Here is an 18,986-nt window from a genome sequence, read left to right on the forward strand (position 1 = left end):
GAAAGAGCAAGCCATTGAACCTCGAAATGTCGAGCGTTGCCGTCCCATCCAGAGCCCTCTTGATGTGAGAGAAGCACTCCCAACATGAGTTTTGGCAATTCAACCAAAACAGTTGTGTCAGATGTTCATGGCCAGCATGACAGCTCATTCAGAGAACAACATGGAATAAGGCTAGTAGGCAATTTGTTGGTAAGTCTCGTCTCGTCTGGTCTCTTCATCGCCTCTTCAAGACTGAATCAAGCCACGAAGGAGAGGAGCCTTCGCCTCATGTTAGTACTGGGCGCGGTTTCCACCGGCTAGCCCGTGCCCGGAAAAAGCCTCGGGAAGCACCGGACAAAGCTGCCAATCAGAACGACTTTCCGCCACCTGGCTCGTGCACCAGAGCTCCCCGACGTCCTGGCATTTCGGTTGGCTTCGATGATGAACCGTGCATGGGACTAAATTTTCTAGTCAAAAATCTTTGGTTTTGCAGACCTTTTCATCTGCTCTCCTTTCCTCATACCCAAAAATTTGATCAAACAACACGACGGCGAACACCCGCCCTTCACCTCTTGACCTTTTCTCCATCTCCATATCATAGCACCTTGTAATCCGAGTCTGCAAACATGTTTGCTTCACGCCTTTCCAGAGCTGTAAGTACTACTTTCCCACGCGTCTCGAGAGCCATGGTGGCTAACTGTATGCAGCTCCCGAGAGCAACCTCGTCAGCTTCGCGCTCCGCGATCCTGCGCAAACCTCTTACCCCAGCATTTGCTCGCTTCGAGTCAACTGGAGGAGAGGAGAAAGTCAAGGGTAGCGTTATTGGTATCGATCTCGGTAAGTCTTATCATCACTGACCTTCGCAATCGCCCCCGGAAGCACCGGCCATGGACTGACAAGATGTGGCCTGACCAGGTACCACCAATTCTGCTGTTGCCATCATGGAGGGCAAGGCTCCCAGGATCATCGAGAACTCGGAAGGTGCTCGCACAACACCGTCCGTCGTTGGCTTCACCGAGGATGGCGAGAGATTGGTCGGTGTTGCCGCAAAACGCCAAGCTGTCGTCAACCCGGAAAACACTCTCTTTGCTACCAAGCGGTTGATCGGTCGGAAATTCACCGACGCTGAGGTCCAGAGGGATATCAAGGAGGTTCCGTACAAGATCGTCCAGCACACCAATGGCGATGCTTGGCTCTCTGCTCGGGGACAGAACTACTCGCCTTCGCAGATTGGTGGCTTTGTCCTGGGCAAGATGAAGGAGACCGCCGAGGCATACCTGGGCAAGAATGTCAAGAACGCCGTCGTCACTGTTCCTGCCTATTTCAATGACTCTCAGCGTCAAGCCACCAAGGATGCTGGTCAGATTGCTGGCTTGAACGTTCTCCGTGTCGTTAACGAGCCTACTGCTGCTGCATTGGCCTACGGTCTCGAGAAGGAGGCCGACCGAGTCATTGCCGTCTACGATCTCGGTGGTGGTACCTTCGATCTCTCTATCCTCGAGATCCAGAACGGTGTCTTCGAGGTCAAGTCGACCAATGGTGACACCCACTTGGGTGGTGAGGACTTCGACATCCACCTCGTCCGCCACCTCGTCCAGCAGTTCAAGAAGGAGTCCGGTATTGATCTGTCCGGCGACCGGATGGCCATCCAGCGTATCCGTGAGGCTGCCGAGAAGGCCAAGATTGAGCTGTCCTCTTCCCTCCAGACCGACATCAACCTGCCCTTCATCACCGCCGACTCTTCCGGACCGAAGCATATCAACTCCAAGATGACCAGGGCCCAGCTCGAGAAGATGGTCGATCCTCTCATCTCCAAGACCATTGAGCCCGTCCGCAAGGCTCTGAAGGATGCCAACTTGCAGGCCAAGGACATCCAGGAGGTCATCCTCGTCGGTGGTATGACTCGTATGCCCAAGGTTACCGAGTCCGTCAAGAGCATCTTCGGCCGTGATCCTGCCAAGTCCGTCAACCCTGATGAGGCTGTCGCCATGGGTGCTGCTATCCAGGGTGCTGTCTTGTCCGGTGAGGTCAAGGACCTTCTCCTCTTGGATGTCACCCCCCTCTCTCTCGGAATTGAGACTTTGGGTGGTGTCTTCACTCGTCTCATCAACCGAAACACCACCATCCCGACCAAGAAGTCGCAGGTCTTCTCCACTGCCGCTGACTTCCAGACTGCCGTCGAGATCAAGGTCTACCAGGGCGAGCGTGAGCTTGTTAAGGACAACAAGCTCCTCGGTAACTTCCAGCTTGTTGGCATCCCCCCGGCCCACCGTGGTGTTCCTCAAATTGAGGTCACCTTTGACATTGACGCCGACTCCATCGTCCACGTCCATGCTAAGGACAAGTCCACCAACAAGGACCAGTCCATCACCCTTGCGTCCGGCTCCGGCCTCTCAGATAACGAGATCCAGCAGATGGTTGAGGACTCTGAGAAGTATGCTGAGGAGGACAAGGAGCGCAAGAGCGCCATCGAGTCTGCGAACAAGGCCGACAGTGTGCTGAACGACACTGAGAAGGCTCTCAACGAGTACTCGGACAAGCTTGACAAGACCGAGGCCGACCAGATCCGCGAGAAGATCAACTCCCTGCGGGAGTTCGTTGCCAAGAGCCAGTCGGGCGAGGGTACCGCCACCTCGGCCGAGATCAAGGAGAAGACGGATGAGCTGCAGGTCGCCAGCTTGAACCTCTTCGACAAGATGCACAAGGCCCGCACCGAGTCCAGCAACGAGGCCCAGCCCGGCGCACAAGACAATGCTGCTGAGGGAGAGAAGAAGGACGAGCAGAAGCCTTAAACAGTCCTTTTAACCACCATCACCCCCGAATACCCCCCCGATACCATTCCTTCTGTCATGTCTGAATAGTTTGGAGCAATTGGTCCTATAGATGCCGCTTCTCCTTCCTGTATTCATCTGTACTCATATTTCACGTTTTCTTTTTTTTTAAGGCGGCTTGTCCCGGTTTAGCTTTTCCTCGCGCAACCTGTGTCTAATAGTACAACAGACGGAAGTGGCGTTTGTGAGAGCATCAAAACTTCATTTTTTCATGGCAAGATCATCGCGGATTTCGATGACAGCCGGCATGGAGAGGGGACAAGGATAGGTTGCATTGTACATGTACAAAACGGTCGAGCAAGACAAAATTATAATACAGACTCCCCCCTCAAACGCTCATCTCGTTCCCTCGCTCCCTGTGAATTGCCAACTCCTTGAAGCTACTTAGCTTACCGAATCGTCCCGCGATCATTTCCGGTTGCTACACAAGCTCTCTGCTGCCTCTCTCGATGTCGGATCCATGCCATTGACTAACGCCTTCAAATCCTCTGGTCTCTCAATAAACGAGACAAACATGCCACCTGCCCAAGTACGCTTCACGTCAGTATCGCCGCCAACGATGGGGAAAAGGGGGTGCCGAAGATCCCAGACCTTCCATGTGCCAGGCAACGTGGCAATGCAGCGCCCATATCCCCGGGTTGTCGGCCGCGAACCTGATGACGACGTGCCACTCGGACGGGACCGTCACCGTGTCTCTCCTCATGGGGTTCTCCAGGTTCCACGTCGTCGTGGCGCCGCCGCCGCGGTACTCGCCGGCGCCCCAGCCGACGATCTGGAAGGAGTGTCCTATGGGTTGTGCGAGTGAGCTAGCTGCCAATTATCTGGCATCGAGTCAAGGGATGGTTGATTTACCGCTATCACTCCAGGTTAATTTGAGGCAAAATCAGTTGGAGAGATGGGATAGTACTCACTGCAGGTGGAAGGGATGCTCCATGACATCCCGGCTATTGATCACAATTTGGACCCCCTTGTCGGCCTCCGGGACGAGGAGAACCTGCTGGTCCAGCCGGAAGTCCCGTTTGTGGTGGTTCCCGCCCCGGCCAAACTCAAAGTCCTGGTCCATGGCTTGCCAGAGCTGCGCGTCTCCGTGGTAGGCCGCCGAAGATGTCTTTTGATTCTCATGTCAGAAATGTTAAGGGGGGGAGGGAAGCAGGCGTGGAAGGAAGGGAAACCAACCCGGTTGATGGATATCCGATTCACCTCCCCGGCCCGCTGGAACTGGAACGTGACCGAGTGCATGTCCCCCTCAGCGACCCCGACGGCGGGCCGCCTCCGCACGGGCACAGGCTCGTCGAACGGCATGTCGTCGCAGCCCTCCCAGACGTCGCCGCGGAGGCGGTTTCTGGCGGCGCCGTGCGGGTTGCTCGTGTTCCCCGCGACGTCGACGACGACGACAGGTGGGGGGTCGTCGTCGTAGGACAGGAGGGCCCTCGCCTCGTAGCCGATGCTCTCGAGGCCCGTGCTGGTGTGCAGCCAGTAGGGCACGAAGCAGGTCTGCGGGAGCGTCGCGCGCATGTGGTAGCTGCCGACGGCCTGGTCGGCACGCACGATGACCGAGTAGCGCTGCCCGACGTTGACGTAGACGCCGCGGCTCGGGATGGGCTCGACCTCGACGCCGTCCATCTCCACGATCGTCACTGTGTGGTTGTCGATGCTGAACCAGAACGACATGTACGAGCTGTGGTTGATTAGCCGCAGGCGGACCGCGTGACCCGGCCTCACCTTGGTCGAGTACAGCTGGCCGCCGGTGCATGCGGGGGCCTCGTCGTCGTTGTCTGGGTTGGACGGGGCCGGCCGGGTGCTCGAACGGACCGAGCAGTTAAAGGTGTGCCGTCCGTTTATCAAGAAGTTGTCTGGAAGGGGCTCGACGCCTGGGTCGTCTGGGCTCCGCTTGGAATCTGGCCGTAGATAGCTTTGGAGCAACTGTGGAATCCGGTTAGGTGGCATATAAATGAGGGCCGGCTCTGGAGTGGACATACCGCTTCACCGGAGGCATGGTAATTGTCTCCAAGGTGTATGATCTTCTCATCATCATATGCTGGAACCATCTCTCCCGGATCGTGGATGACCTAAATCGTCGCCATGAGTAGAAGGACACCGAGATTGGACAACAGGACCGGCCTACAATAGGGCCAAAGAGGCCGTCGGTGTACTGCACAGCCGTATATGCATGGTACCAGAACGTCCCCCTCTGACCGATTACTTGAAACTCGTATGTGAAATTCGAGCCCGGTGGTATCGCACACTGGCTGACTCCGGTGACCCCGTCCATCCACGGAGTATTCCTCTGGGCTATGCCGTGCCAGTGGATGGAGGTGCTGGTATTTTCCATCTGGTTTAGGACGTATACCTAGCAGCGAAACCATCAGTCAACCGCGGTTATAGAGGATGGATAACAGATAACAAAGAAGAAAATCTATACTCTTATGGTATCCCCAGAGTTGGCTTCTATGAGTGGCCCGGGGGACTGCCCATTGACTAAGATCATCGGTTTCTGAACCCCGTCTGGCGAAGCGTAGGCTTGCGAAACGGTGAACTTAAACTCCCTGATGGTTGGCTTATCGGAGACAACAAAGTCGGTCTTTAGGTCCAGCTCGGTCGAGTTGACGAGCTGTTCGGCGGTAACAACACTTGAACCAACCATATCGGACAGCATGCTATGACGGCTGTCATCTTGGAGAGCATGGGAGAGACTGTGTGAGCTCGCCCATGACATCCTGAAGCCCAGTCCCAGGCTCAGTCCTAGGGCGAGCACGGCGACGACGAACATGGCGATGAGCACCATGAAGGTGCTCTGGGGCACTGGCTTGCCCTTCGCCTTTGGTGGTGAGATGAGAGACACGCTTTCGTCCTCCATGGCTGCGAGAATTGGATACGAGTTCCGGGAGAGGCCTGCCAGAGTACTGTTGACATGGTTATCGGGAGTCAACTACCTTTTGACAGAGAAAACCAAAGATAAATATTATGCATTCCATGGCGAACGCGTGACGCGAACTACGATCACTCAACGTCATTGAAAGCTGAGACAAGTGGCTAGCATGAAATGCCACTTCAATGACTAGGGTGTATCTCACATGGCGTCGATATTATGGCCGATGGGTATGGCCACAATAATCCTTCAATTGATTAAAGTCTGCCTATTTGTTCCACTTGTTGAGAATACCGTCGGGAATATCTCCTATCTTCCAAAGCCAAACCATCCCTTCTTCCGGGGTTTGGCCTCCTCCCCACCCTTCGCCGAAAGCTCGGGGCCGCTGTCCTTTCCGCCTTGCCCCGGTTGGATTTGCTTCTCCGGATAGTTAATGTAATTCCAGGCAACATCGAGGAAGATCGGCTTTACGGGGACCGGTTCGAGCTTCGGAGGGTAAACGACAATGTTCTCAAGGTCGATCCCGTCGGACGGGTATTCTGTCAATCGCTCCACCAGAGGGATGGAGGGCCCCTTGCTACCTGAGACATTGGCCGTCTTCCGGAAGTTGGAGATCTCCACCAGAGCGCGAGATCGCTGGAGCTCGCCAACTAGGAGGCTACCGAGTGCGCCGATATCCTCCCGTGTCACCAGGATATTCCGCGCACCAGATGGTGAAGCTGCCTTACCTGCGCTAAGAACCGGAAGTGATTCCTCGCAACGGTCATGCGCATACTTTATGAGGGCGAGAGCGTTGGTCGCATTCCCAGCCAGGGAGTGGGATCGGGCAATTGCCAGGGACCTAAAGACAACAATAAGTAACGATATATAGAAATATTCGGGGAGCTTGTTTGGTTCATACTTGAGGGCGCTGAAATACCCAACTGTCGCATCCAGCTGCACAGAGAGTTCCTGGTCTGCCGCGACACCCGGCAATTCCTTGATAGACTCGAGGCTCTGCAGCGTCCCGTCATATAGGACAACCTTCTCCTTGAGTCTTGCGATTTGCCGTCCGGGAGTTTCCTCTTTCCTGCTCGCAGGATCTGAATCGTCCTTGGCGGCCTTCCTTCTCGAGGGCGAAGCAGAATCTGTAGTTGCTCCATCTTTCTCGCCCATCAAGACTCGGTTTCTGCCGATTCTCCAACTGATCATCTCGTAATTGACAGCTGTGCGGGTAATCTGGAGACTCTGCATCCTCGGGTCACTCTGTGGGACGCCCTCCCCTCTGAGTTCATCGATCGCCTGTTTTGTCGCATCGACCGCATCTTGTGTGGCAATCAGGATGTCGTCGTAGGCGCCTGCCTGATCCCTAGGTGGGGAGGCCGCGGACGAAGCAAGTTTGTCGACAAGTCTTGACTTGGCCGTCTGTACTGCCGCCCATGCCACAGCAATCGCGGCATCCTCGATTTTCACCTCTCGGCTTCGCCACGTTAACGTCGTGGGGGTGCCTTGGCTGGGGTCCTGGTCTCCGTGCTTCAGAATACTCGGGTTCAGCTTGTTGATGCTCTCGACCAAAGTGGCATCTGAGTGGGGAAACCCCTTCCTGGCAATTGTTGGGATGGGCTGCGTACGCGGTATCTCAAGTTGATAAGCTGCGTATCGAATGGAAGGGTCGATTGTCTCGGTCACCAGGTCCTTGAAGATGTCCCCCTTTGCAGACGTGGAGAGTGCGCTATAGATGATTCGGGCTGTTGAGTAGCTCCTTAGGCACAGATCCCAACTCTGCTTCTCGAATAAGGCAGTCCCCTTTAGAAGGGCAGCGTAGGCTCTGACTTCGAGAACATCTGTCTCGCTAGCTCCGGTGATCGCGGTCTGAGAAAGTGCTTCTACGAGTTTCTCCGCAGTCTTTGCACCCTTGTCCAGACGGGACACAATATGAGAACGGGTCTTGCCAGAGATCCCTTTGGTATCAGCCGAATGGGCCGCCTTCATGGCCATGGCGTTTGCCCAGGCCCTCTCAGCTGTGAGAAGCTGAAGACGAACATATCTAGGCCATGGGTCAGCGACGCATGGCTGTAGGATATCTCCATGATATACTTACTCTTGATCCTCAGCCACCTGCTCAGGAGTGATCTGGGGTTTGACATGGAATTTCCCGCGGCTCTTCGTTGCAACATTCAACTTCTTCCGGCTGTTGAGAAGCTTCCCGGAGAGTTGCGTGCGATACGTCGCATAATCGCCATAGAGAAGAGCCGTCTCCCTTGACGAGACGATATATTTTGTAAGATCCATGCCTTAGGTCCTGTGATGTTCTTTGCGACTGCCAGGTGTGTAGCCTTGTTCGAGGGGCAATTTTACGGCCACACAGGAAATGTCTCCATGTGGCCGCGGCCCACGTACCCCACCAACCCTCCAATAGATTGGATCAGACCCCTGCTCCCTGGGCCGATTTTGTTCCCCTTTGACGTACATGGCACGGACGATATCGACTTGGGTATTTAGTTGTTCGGCATGGCAGAGAAATCAAAGTAGAGATTATTTCAAAGTGGCTCTACGATAGGGCAGAGCCTTCTCGATTGACAGCTAGATATTACGGAGGGAAGAATACGGCAGGGCTATAGAAACATAACAGGGTATACTATGCGCTCTAGCACTTTCTTCCTACTCTCTTCGTAACTGTCGTCCTATCAATCCCACCACTGTATCTCGGAATGTTGTCATTAAACCAGATTTTAGCTTGCTCGTCAAAGCTCGAATCCAACGCATTGTCATTGATCATGAGCTGACCATAGACATATGAAATGGCCCACATTTCCAGCTTTTCAGTCCACATGTTCAGTCCAGGCTCTCTTACAAGGGTCTTGACAAAGCTCTCCAGGAGCAGCTCCTGGTCTGGGTAATATATTTTCTCGATGCGGGTGAACCTGGATTCAGGTATGGAATTGAGGCCGAGGTGGACATATGAAGATCGTAACAAGACGGCTCTCTCTTTGACTTCGCTTCCCAATGGGAATACAAAGCGGGTAGAATTTTTGTCGACATTGTGATATTCTATGCCCATGGACTGGTGAATGTCTTGCATTCGCTTGTCTTGGAAGAATTGTGGATCCTTGGTAGAGCCGTAAGACCAAGGTGCGTCGCGAAAGCCGGCACGGCGCAGGGACTCGTTTGCAATGTCGAAATCGGCATCCTCGATGACAAGCATGTACTGTGGTTGCGTGCAAAAGTTTTACCCCCATGTCAGGTATCGAAAAGCGCACTAAATCGACCAGGGATACGTGACCCACTGGGCAAACTTACCCATTATACATACCATAGTAGCTCTTGGGAAGATTGGCATTGGTATCAAGAGGTGAAAGCACATACGGACATTGAAGACTGACATTGAAGACGAGGCCGACCCCAATATGACCCATGGCTATCTCGCCCCATGCTATGGCCGGGATGGACGTCAACGCGGATGCGATAGAATCCATGGTGAGATCTTTCTTAACCACTTGAAGTGCCGCTGGGATATCTTGGGCAAATGGAAGTAAGAGGGGCAAACCTTAAATATTGAGGTGATTTTGGTGGGGAAAAGGGGAAGATCGAGCGGAAAAGGAAACGCACAAGAAAAGCGAATATATAGCCAAGATGAAAGACCTGGCTTGAAGAAAGGTGAAAGAAAGCTGAGGGGGCACCTGGTGATGAAGGCAACACAACAGAGGAATGGACTACCTCTAGCCGTCCTACGAAGCAATTAACCCCACTTTCAGGTCTGGCCGGCCACGACAAATAGATGGAAGTAATCCGTATTTACGTTTTCATCCAGCTCACGCATGGGTTTTCCTTTGTGGGGTAGACCTTAGATGTACTGTATGTCTGGTGGAAATCAGTCCACACCCCACGATACAGCTTCAAGGAAGGTTCCAACGTTGGGAGCCCAGCCGGTTAACCCTCCACGGGTGATAAGATGATCCGTGTCACCTGGGCTCCGCAAGGCTTACCTAATATCTACAGGGTAGGCCAAGATAGGCGTTCCTAGTGCTAGCTTACCTTGTGTAATAATAAAATAAAAATAGTTACAAAAGTTGGATCATACCATCTAATCCGTACAAAAGGTTGACTTCCTCGGAAGCGGCGCCCGTGAACCGACCGTTTTCTGGTCCGCCAAACCATTATTCGCTGTGGCGGCAGCTTCGCCCCTATTTTCAGGATCTACACTTGATTATCACGGCCTCCATGCAAGGCTGATGCCTCAAGCAAAGATGCGTCGCGTGAGTCTTCCATTGCACAATCCCAAGTCGCGAAGGTCCCATTCTGACTAGATCGAAATCCCCAGCTCCTCTACTTGAAGTATATGATGTTATAGAACCATTCTCGATTTCGATTTTCAAAAGCGACGACTCTCTGCTGCTTCCTCATCCACGAGCAGACCCGGAAACATGCAGCCCCGAAAAGTCTCGCTCCCGGCCCCAAGCTCCGTTAAGATCCATCAACAACTTCACACTGCATTCTGGGCTCATGGTGCTGCTGGGATCGAGCTTTTTGATGCATGCCAGGCTCTTAAGGGGACAGCGATGGAATCTAAGACCAGGCCTTCGAGCATCGGCAAGCGCACAGATCAGAGGCAAGGTTCCATGACAGCATCGGCATTTCTTCTGGACTTCTTGTACCCAGATGGGGCCGGCGCACTTCTTCGAAAGCTATCTCCTAGGGTTATCGATCGCTATGAGAGGCCAACGCATCACCCAAAGAACAAGGTCTCGCGCCTACATCTCACCTCATCGGCAACTTCGCCAAGCAGACATCCTTCGCTACGCCACGAGTCAGAGGGTTTGAGCTCCCAACTTCCGAATGCGGGCTCGCCGGATTATTCGGTCGAGGTTTCGGTGGCTCCCGACTCTACGGGTCCGGGCGGCGCCCCTAGAGGTCTTGATGTTGTCGCACTGATGAAAGATCACCACCGATACGCCGAAGAAGAGAACCAGTACTCGAAGTCTGACAATTTGCGTGAGCTTCTCACTTCCGACCATGGTGGAACGCCGGACCGTGTCTGGCATGTGTACAGCCACCTCGATCCGACCTTAAAGCCCGACTTTAGAGTGGATGTGTTGGGCCATCTCGCAAAATCGGATCGACCCGTTGAGGCTTGGAGAATCAACGAACTCTTTTCCGAGCTGGATTCTGACCAATGGACCGAGGATATTGTCAACGCCTCCATAAAAGCCAATCTGACGTTGAACAACACCTCGTCAGCCATACAGCTATTCACCCAGGCTATGGATCTCAGGGGGATGGTACAAGGTCTAGATCTCATGTTGGCGTACGCCTTCAAGGTGTCGTCATGGACGTTTGCGCTTGAGACATGGGCCATTTTCAGGAAGGAATTCCCAACGGAGTTACCAACCCCCATCAATTTCGAGGCTGCCACCGCCATCCCTAACTTCTCGGTAAAGCTATCCGAGCTCTACAACTACGTGCAACGGCAGACGAGTCCCGGTGACCCGCGAGGTCTCAAAGAACAAGTCGATGCTCTTCTGACGTATATTTCAACTGACTCCTTGGGACAATTCAAGCCGCCTGACGCTGTGTCGATCCTCGATCGTGTGGGGACATACAGGGAATACGAGGAGTTTATCAACATCTGCATGGAGCGAGGCCAGAAAAGACTTGCGGCTCGGATGTACTGGAGATACAGGAGGCTCCCCAATGTTCGAATCCGGGTTTTCGTCCTGCGGCACATGCTCAGTGTCTTTTATCCGCACGATGCCCATGGTATGGAACAGGTCCTTAAAGACTGGTATCAGCGATATGACCACCTTGACTCCTTCGGATACCACAAGTTTCTTTCCTTCTATGCTGGTCGCGGTGACACCAAAACAGTCCTCCGTCTGTTGGCCGAGTACAAGAAACACTACCCTACTGCAAAGAAGGACCGAGCAGCACTGTCAGCCTTGATGCATGCCTATGCTGTCCGGGGCGACGTGGGGAATGCGCGCCATGTTCTTGTCTCGAGCTCTCGAAACTTTGGGAGAGAGCCAGGCACAATCGAGTGGAACGTCTTGTTAAATGCTCACGCGAAGGCATGGGATTTCGACGGGGCAATCAACACTTTTGCGGAGATCTGCGAAGCCGGAAAGGCGGATGCATACAGTTTCGGCACTTTCATGGCCATGGTCGGCGGCAGAGGCGATCTTCACATGTGTCTCGATCTGCACAAGACAGCCAGACAGATGGGCATCGAGCCAGATGCGTCCATGACGGACTCCCTGGTAGAGGCATATTGTCAGAACGACCAGTTCGCCGAGGCCGAGTACCTTTGCGCCAGAGTGACTAGGGAGAAGCATGTCAAAGGCAATTACACCGTCTTGTGGAACACCCTCCTTATTCACTACGCCCACCGCCGCGACCTGGCCAGTGTTAACCGCATCCTGGAGCGGATGACCAATCTTGATGTCGCATACGACACCCGGACATATGAGCACCTTCTCCAGGCCCTCGTCTACTGCCGCCAGTCACAGCACGCCCTTCAGCTGATTCGGGTCGCCCAGGAGGAACGTGTCTTCGAACCGACGCTGAACCATTACCTGCTTCTCATGTCGGCATTCATTCGGAGCCGGGAGCCGCACATGGCTCTCAAAGTCAGCGAGATGATAAAGCACATGGACAACGCCGGAACGGCTGATAGAATGACCAAAGTCATCGAGGCATTGGGGCGATGGCAGCAGGTACCTGAAAAGGCACGGAAAGGCAAGGGCGCCCATCACTATCTCAAGGCGGCGTTCCAAGCATTCCACGAGAGTCTCGGGCGGGAGGAAAGAACGGTTCGCGATGACCGCCGCTCCGTCGCCCGTCAGTACTCTCAGATGATATTCATCTTGACGCAGATGCGCGATTTCGCGAGCGTCAAGCAGATCATGGCCTTCTACAAGAAGGAGTTCCCCAGAGATGCGAGTCCGCAGACATTGCCTCTAAAGTTGCTCAACTCCATTATGCTTGCCGACTTCTACGAGAACAAATTCGACCGCGTCAAGTCTACGTGGAACTTGATCCTGGAGAGGACAAAGCGCCTTGGCAAGCCCCCTGCCACGCGATCTGGTGAGGGGCCGGATGCTGCGCCTTCCCGGTGCTACGTCCTGAGCGATGCTCTGAAAACGATGCAGAGAGTTTACCTGGCCGAGAAGGATGCGGACGGGCTCCTAAAGCTGGTCGCGCACGTTAGAGAAGCCGGGTTTGAACTCGACAGCAAGAATTGGAACTACCACGTCCAGGCACTCGCTCGTCTGAAGCAATGGAAGGAGGCCTTCTCCATCTGCGAAGACATACTCATGCCCCAGTGGACAGGCTGGAGGAGAGTCCGCATCAGGGAGAATGTCAAGAACCAGCTACCCCTGGAGCTACGTCGACTCGGGAACTCGCCTCGATATCTACGACCCATCTCTTACACGCTCCTGGTCTTGGCGAGGGAATACATGGAATTGGAACAGATGATGCCCTGGTCCCTCGAGGCGGCTAATATGTTCAACACGATCAACGAGAACTGCGCGAGGGTGGTGCGAGCCATCAAGACCATGGTCCGGACGGGGACGCGGGAAGAGAACCAGATCTTTACCGATGACCCCTCATATGTTGAGGAATCAGAAGTTGAAGGGACTAATGATGGGGCTTATAATACCCGTGGTGTGGAGGACATGTTGCCCGCAAATAGAAAACGCAGCGCTAGCATCGTGCCTGCTGAGCTTGCGGCCAAGACCGTCTAGGAAACAGAGGAGGAGGCCCAAGTATATGTACAGTACTATGTCAACTGTAGATAATGACCTGTAACAGTACCCAGTTAGAAATAGACATAGAATCAAAGGAGCAGCAGCGATGTTCAAGACGGAATCTGATCCTTGACTTAAGACGTCTAGCCGCCCTCTATTTTGCTCACATCACCGGCCTAAAGTTCTGCTTAGTTGTCACATTTTCTATCCCCGAACCGGTTTGCATCCATGTGGAAGGCATGCTAGTCAGGAGTCGAGCTAACTCGACTTATTCTTACTTGACTTATGCCCAGAAAAGAAAAGAACTGGATGAAGATGACGAATTTTGGTGTCTTAACGAGTTACGATGGGTTATCTGATAGTTTCTATGTACACAATACTCCCCATCGACCCGACCAATTCTAATCCAGCAAAATGCTGCAGAGGTATCCTTGACGCCGGTATTCTGAAGATACCATGGACGCCCCCAATAGCCGGGGGCAAATTTATGTGCATAGTAGTCCTGCCTACAAGACCACATAGGTTTCGAAAAAGACAAAAGAGAGAGACGGGAATAAGAACCCCCCCCCTTTTATCCACTCATCTCATCTCATCTCAACTCCTCCTCCCCCTTCCCCCACAGGCCGCCCCTGCACCCCAAGCGACCGCAACCTCTTCGAAAGCAGCCCCTCAGTGGCGGCGACGGCCCCATCGGCGGAAGGCGGCGAAAACGACGACGACGACGACGGCGTCGTCGACGAGAGGCACGGCGCGAACGCGTTGCCGCCGTACCCGACGTCGCCCCTGCTGAGCTTGCCGTAGCCGCCGCCGCCGCCGCCGCCCGTCGCGGACCTGCTCGTCTGGGTCTGCGACAGGGCCGGGGACGACGGGGTCGTCTGCGGGGGGGCATATAGGCTCGCGCCGGGGGCGTCGCTTTCGCTGCTCGCGTCGCTCTGCAGGCGGCGGGTTCGGGAGAGGGCGCAGGGGATGGGCTCGACGGGGGCGTCGCCTGGACCGCCGCCGCCGCCGGGGAAGCCGAAGAGCGGCGACGTTGCAGCGGCGGGGCTGGGGCTGGGGCCGGAGCCGTAGCCGGAACCGCCGCTGAAGGGGGCGAGATGGGGATGTTGGTGCTGGTGCGAGTGCGGATACGGGTACGGGTACGCGTGGTGGAGGTGGTGGTGGCCGAACGAGAAGCCCGACGACCGCCTCCTGAAGGCCTTCTCGGCGGCGAGCATGGCGCCGGGCCCGCCAGGCTGGGGCCCGGCCGTGGCGGGCGGGAGCATGACGCGGACGGGTTTGTAGGGGGCGAACCGCGGCTCCGGGTAGGTGACCTCGTTGCGGAGCCGCTCCTTGCCGTCCGGGACGCGGTTCGCAAACACCACCCGGATGCTCTTGTATATGTAGAAGCGGCCCCTGGCAGGCGAGCAGATGTGCAGGTGGACGAGGTACCGCAGGATGGGGCGGTCCGCCGCCGCCGCCGCCGCCGCCGTGCCTGAGTCCCCGAGGTCGGGTACGTTGTCGATGATGGTGCCGGAGGAGTAGCTGCGCTGCCGGATGAACGTCTTGGTCCCTGGCTCCATGCCCGCCAAGTCATAGGGCACGAGGAACAGCTTGACCGCCGTCTTGTTCTGGTTCTTGATGATGATCTGCAGCTGGCCCTTCTCGGGTATGCGATACCGGCCCCCCGGCGGTGCCTTGGGCGACCTCGAGCGCCGCTTATGCCTGGCTGCCGTACGAGGGTCCGCCTCCGGCCCGTCCAGCATGCTCTCTTCCAGGTGCATGTCGGTGTCTTCGGGCCTTCTTTCGGGGTATCGGCTCTGCATTTTCCGTTTCGCCCGCTGATCGTCCTCCGGGTTTGGCAGGCCGTTCTCGAGGTCTATCTGGCCCACGTACGGGCTCGGCCCTTCCTCCATCTTGGTCCTGCCATGGGACGTGCTGGCGTAGCTGTAGAACACGGCCGAGAAGGGCAGGGTCACATGTGCGGGACACCTTAGGCTCGCCTTGCACTTGCCCAAGCCCAAGACGCCGATCTGGGCCATGAAATCTAGGGGCTTGGATGGGGTGGTAGACATGCGGCCCCGGAGTATGCTCTCCTCGTACGAGCCAACCATGGAGGCGTGTTGCAGCGGCGAGGCGTCGGAGCTGAAGGAGGGGTGCCTCGAGCGGAGAAAGGCGGGTGTTTGTGGCGAGGAACCGGTCAGGGAAAAGTTGGGAGTAGAGGTGAGGGATCGGCGAGGCTGGTGGGCCTGGTAGGCGTAGGAGCCTTCTCTTCGAAGGGGGCTCTGCCGGTTTGACGCAGGGCTTACAAATGGTGTCGAGTTCAAGAAATTCAGGGTATGCCGGCGGGCGTTCTGGGCGCTATTCGTGGCAATGTCAATATTGTTCATGGGAAGCGACAGGTCTATCTCATCGTTGCTCTCGGACTGGACCAGAGGGCTTGTCGGGGCCTTGTAAGCGAAGCTCTGCGATAAGGACGAAGACAAGGACGAGGTGCCCGACACGAATCCCTCGGTCCTCCCTGGCGCCGCGTGTCTCCGCTCGAAGTCGAACGGTGTAAAATGTCGCGGGGGCGAAGTAGCGAGCCACAAACTGCTCCCTGACCGGTAGTTCCCCGCCCCGTTCCTCTGGCTTGAGTCCTGAGCAACGCCGTCGTCTAGACACGACTCATTATGCGTGAAATCCCCCCGGTGTAGAGCAGATCTTGGCCTCTCGATATCAAGTCCCTCCTGTAACCTCTCGTCTGCTTCGGAGTCCTGCTTCCTAGCGTCTGCTTTCTCGGGAGTGATGGTTGCCGGCGGCAGGAGGGTCGGCGAGGTAGCCGTTGGTTGTCGAGGACTCCGAGTGGGAGAACGGGGCCCGCCGTTGTGGAAGAGAGACTCGAGCTACCAATCTGTTAGCGGGAACTTTCTATTGATAAAACCAATCGCAACTGTCTGCTCTATTCCAAGGCTTACATGGCGGTTGGGGATCCATGTCGGGCTCTCCCCTCTCTTCAGTCGCTCGATTAGCTCGGCTCGGTCAGAAACCGTGTTTGAATCTTGATCCGGTGTTTCTGGCTTCGTCGGACTGTCGGGAATTGGGCCATCACAGAGCTCCGTTCGGATGCTCTCTTCTGAGAGCTTCCGGGAAAGGGGAAGGTTGGTCGGGGAGCGTATTGGGATGGGGTCAGAATGCCCGGCGTGTCTTGGGTCTGGAGCAGGGTCGACCTGCTCCAAGTGCTCCTGGAACATGGGCATGTTTGCCCTTTACAGCTGGAGACTCGGGGCGGTTTTATAAAGCTTTCCCGCCGAGCTGATCCAGTTTTGGGGAACAATCTCGGCGCAGCTCTGGGAGGAGCTTCTAGGGAGCTCCTGCCTCACGATCTCTTATATCGGACGTATGAGGCGTTGATGGGGATCACGACGGGGACGGGATGTCTGTCTGCATGGCGAGGCCGTGCCCCTTGCAAGTTCTCTTTGTCCCACCGAAACAGCGATATCTCCTCGGTCTGTCTGGCGGCAAACATGGGGCGGTCGGCACTTCTCGGAGGTGGCGTTGTTGGTTGGGAGTCACCTCGTCATCTCTTGTAATGGGCGCCGCCAGTTGTCATTGAGCGTCACCACCCAGCAGGCCTTTTCGGAAATTTAAATGGGACAATTACAACAACGCAACTCGACCGATGGATGTCTAGGTACGTGGGTTATGTAGCCGGGAGAATGGCTAGTCATGGAGGAGCAAAATGACGAGAGCTATTTACATCTGCCAGCTGTGCCTGGCTGTTGGTTGGTGGCGAGCTAAGCTGACGAGCGTGACTGTGTGACGCCCGTGGGCCGTGGCACAAGATCCATTCTAGGCTTCTCCACCTGGATCCGCAACTTGATCCAGTCCCTTTCTGGAACCCTGCTGGGCCGACAAGGTTTCCACCATTACCCGTTCTTTTATCAGCACCAATTATAGCGGCATGCCTGACCAACTCGCCCAGGGCGTCAAACCCCTGACGTGCCAGTTGTTCATCCTGCGTGTGTTGGCCTCCCAAAGAGAGCAGCTGTAATCAGGTTCAGCTGTCCCTGAAATCTCCGACTTCGGCATTGCTTAAGGTTGTGTCTTTGCATTTGAGTGTCTTTGCATTTGAGTTTAGGTACTTACCGAAGGCACTTACGCATGCCCTCAGGTTGGAATGGAAGACACGGTCGGGACATAGAGGGCAAAACTCACCGAGTCCCGAGCCTAATCGATACCGTTATCGGCTAACTTGACCTCCTGACCTCCATATACTGTATTAGCAGCGTCGGCGTGCAGGAGGTACATACCTAAATTAACGAAGATACGTCAAAGAGGTGGGTGGGGCATGGGTGGGCCTAACCCCCCACCGCTACCTACACCGCCTTCTCAATTACCGACGGGCGGAAACGGCGGCAGAAAAAGTTCATTCCTCCAGGTGCATTGCCTTGCCTTGCCTTGCCTGTGAAGTATATCGCTCGTAAGCGCATTCAAACAAAGTCTTGCAGTCATGTCGACCAAGCGAACCCGTGATGAGCCAGAGGCTTCGAGTGCGGAACTACCTGCCAAGAAGGCCAAGCACGGCTTCAGGGTCGGGCCAGAGAACCTGCCCGATGGGCCCTGGCGTAGGAAAGGTGCGTTTTAGTTTCTGCTATACCCCTTGTCTGCTCCCTTGGATCTAACATCGTGCGAACCCCAGTCGACAGGGTCAAGAAGGACCTGATTGAAAAAGTAAAGGTCAAGAAGAAGTACGCCAAGATCAAGGCGCAGCACCAACTCCTCACCGAGGAACAGCACAAGTCCGCCCCGCCGCCGCCACCCCCGACAACCGAGCTCGGGGCCGAGTCGCAGGGCGGGCCCGACGCCGGGGGAGGCGCGGCGACGGTGACGGCGACGAACGACGCCGACCAGGCGCAGGAGGAGCTTGAAATCCACCCAGAGCGACAGGCCATGCTGGACGGCAGCGGCGGTGCCGGTGCCGGTGCCGGCGACGACGCCGGTGCGGGCGCCTCCGCCAGCGCGGTCCCCAACGACGCGGGTCTTGGTGCGAACGCGAGGCCCCTGGGCCCGCGCGAGCCGCGCAAGCGGGGGAACCCGCGCCGGCGGCCCGGCGGCGGCTATGAGAAGGAGCTGGCGGAGGCGGCGCGGAAGAGGGAGGAGGCCGAGGAGCGGGCGGCGGAGCGGGCGCGGCGGGAGCAGGAGCGGGTCCGCAGGGTCGCCGAGCGGGAACGGCATCGCAGGGTGATGGCCAAGGCCAGGGTCCCGGGGAGGAACGGGCAGCGGAGGTTGGGGCGGGAGAGCGTCGTACTGTTGGATAAGGTGAAGAGGTTGGTTGGAGGGCCGAGTTAGGCGGTGGAGCTGGGACTGGGAATTCTTCAAGGCTATCCCTGCTGATCATGCAAGTTTCTGCCTTTTATATCACACACGGGAATCCAGAGAGGGCATGCGTTTGAGCCTCAAAGACACTGCTTGGTATTTTAAGTGGCTTTCTCTACTGCTGGCTATGTCATTGTCGGCATCCTTCAAAAGATGCCCACCCCTAACGCAGCACTCAACTTCTGCTCCCCGCCTCCGTCTCGCCTCCCTCTCCCGCCTCCAGCACTGGACAAGGAGGAAGTCATCGCC

General features: G+C 55.8%; 6 protein-coding genes across 6 annotated transcripts; 3 read left to right on the forward strand and 3 right to left on the reverse strand.

Moving 5' to 3' along the window:
• The first annotated feature begins 245 nt into the window (after nt 1–245).
• Nucleotides 246–3,205, forward strand: QBC33DRAFT_149897 (hsp70-like protein). The gene is made up of 3 exons (XM_060422159.1): nt 246–632; nt 687–816; nt 895–3,205. The coding sequence occupies exons 1-3, from the start codon at nt 606–608 to the stop codon at nt 2,769–2,771; spliced, it is 2,034 nt and encodes a 677-aa protein (XP_060287552.1). The 5' UTR covers nt 246–605; the 3' UTR covers nt 2,772–3,205.
• Nucleotides 3,147–7,950, reverse strand: QBC33DRAFT_575427 (uncharacterized protein; the record flags this gene model as incomplete). The annotated part of the gene is made up of 11 exons (XM_060430825.1): nt 3,147–3,190; nt 3,402–3,582; nt 3,748–3,918; nt 3,987–4,733; nt 4,790–4,879; nt 4,936–5,160; nt 5,233–5,421; nt 5,452–5,713; nt 6,008–6,520; nt 6,581–7,705; nt 7,760–7,950. 11 exons carry the CDS (start codon nt 7,948–7,950, stop codon nt 3,147–3,149), a joined length of 3,738 nt encoding a protein of 1,245 aa, XP_060287553.1.
• A 187-nt stretch (nt 7,951–8,137) lies between these two features.
• Nucleotides 8,138–8,783, reverse strand: QBC33DRAFT_523376 (uncharacterized protein). The gene has a single exon (XM_060426628.1). The coding sequence runs from the start codon at nt 8,738–8,740 to the stop codon at nt 8,306–8,308; it is 435 nt and encodes a 144-aa protein (XP_060287554.1). The 5' UTR covers nt 8,741–8,783; the 3' UTR covers nt 8,138–8,305.
• Nucleotides 8,784–9,698: 915 nt separating this feature from the next.
• On the forward strand, nt 9,699–13,522 carry QBC33DRAFT_615593 (uncharacterized protein). The gene is made up of 2 exons (XM_060432636.1): nt 9,699–9,914; nt 9,980–13,522. The coding sequence occupies exon 2, from the start codon at nt 10,083–10,085 to the stop codon at nt 13,398–13,400; it is 3,318 nt and encodes a 1,105-aa protein (XP_060287555.1). The 5' UTR covers nt 9,699–9,914; nt 9,980–10,082; the 3' UTR covers nt 13,401–13,522.
• A 465-nt stretch (nt 13,523–13,987) lies between these two features.
• QBC33DRAFT_510869 (uncharacterized protein) lies at nt 13,988–16,618 on the reverse strand (the record flags this gene model as incomplete). Its single annotated transcript, XM_060425795.1, has 2 exons — nt 13,988–16,264; nt 16,337–16,618. The coding sequence occupies 2 exons, from the start codon at nt 16,616–16,618 to the stop codon at nt 13,988–13,990; spliced, it is 2,559 nt and encodes an 852-aa protein (XP_060287556.1).
• A 1,253-nt stretch (nt 16,619–17,871) lies between these two features.
• QBC33DRAFT_591486 (uncharacterized protein) lies at nt 17,872–18,710 on the forward strand (the record flags this gene model as incomplete). The annotated part of the gene is made up of 2 exons (XM_060431648.1): nt 17,872–17,995; nt 18,061–18,710. 2 exons carry the CDS (start codon nt 17,872–17,874, stop codon nt 18,708–18,710), a joined length of 774 nt encoding a protein of 257 aa, XP_060287557.1.
• Nucleotides 18,711–18,986: the final 276 nt, after the last annotated feature.

This window comes from Phialemonium atrogriseum, assembly GCF_030411735.1.
Source record: "Phialemonium atrogriseum strain 8032-3 unplaced genomic scaffold QBC33scaffold_2, whole genome shotgun sequence".
Taxonomy (NCBI): Eukaryota; Fungi; Ascomycota; class Sordariomycetes; order Cephalothecales; family Cephalothecaceae; genus Phialemonium; species Phialemonium atrogriseum.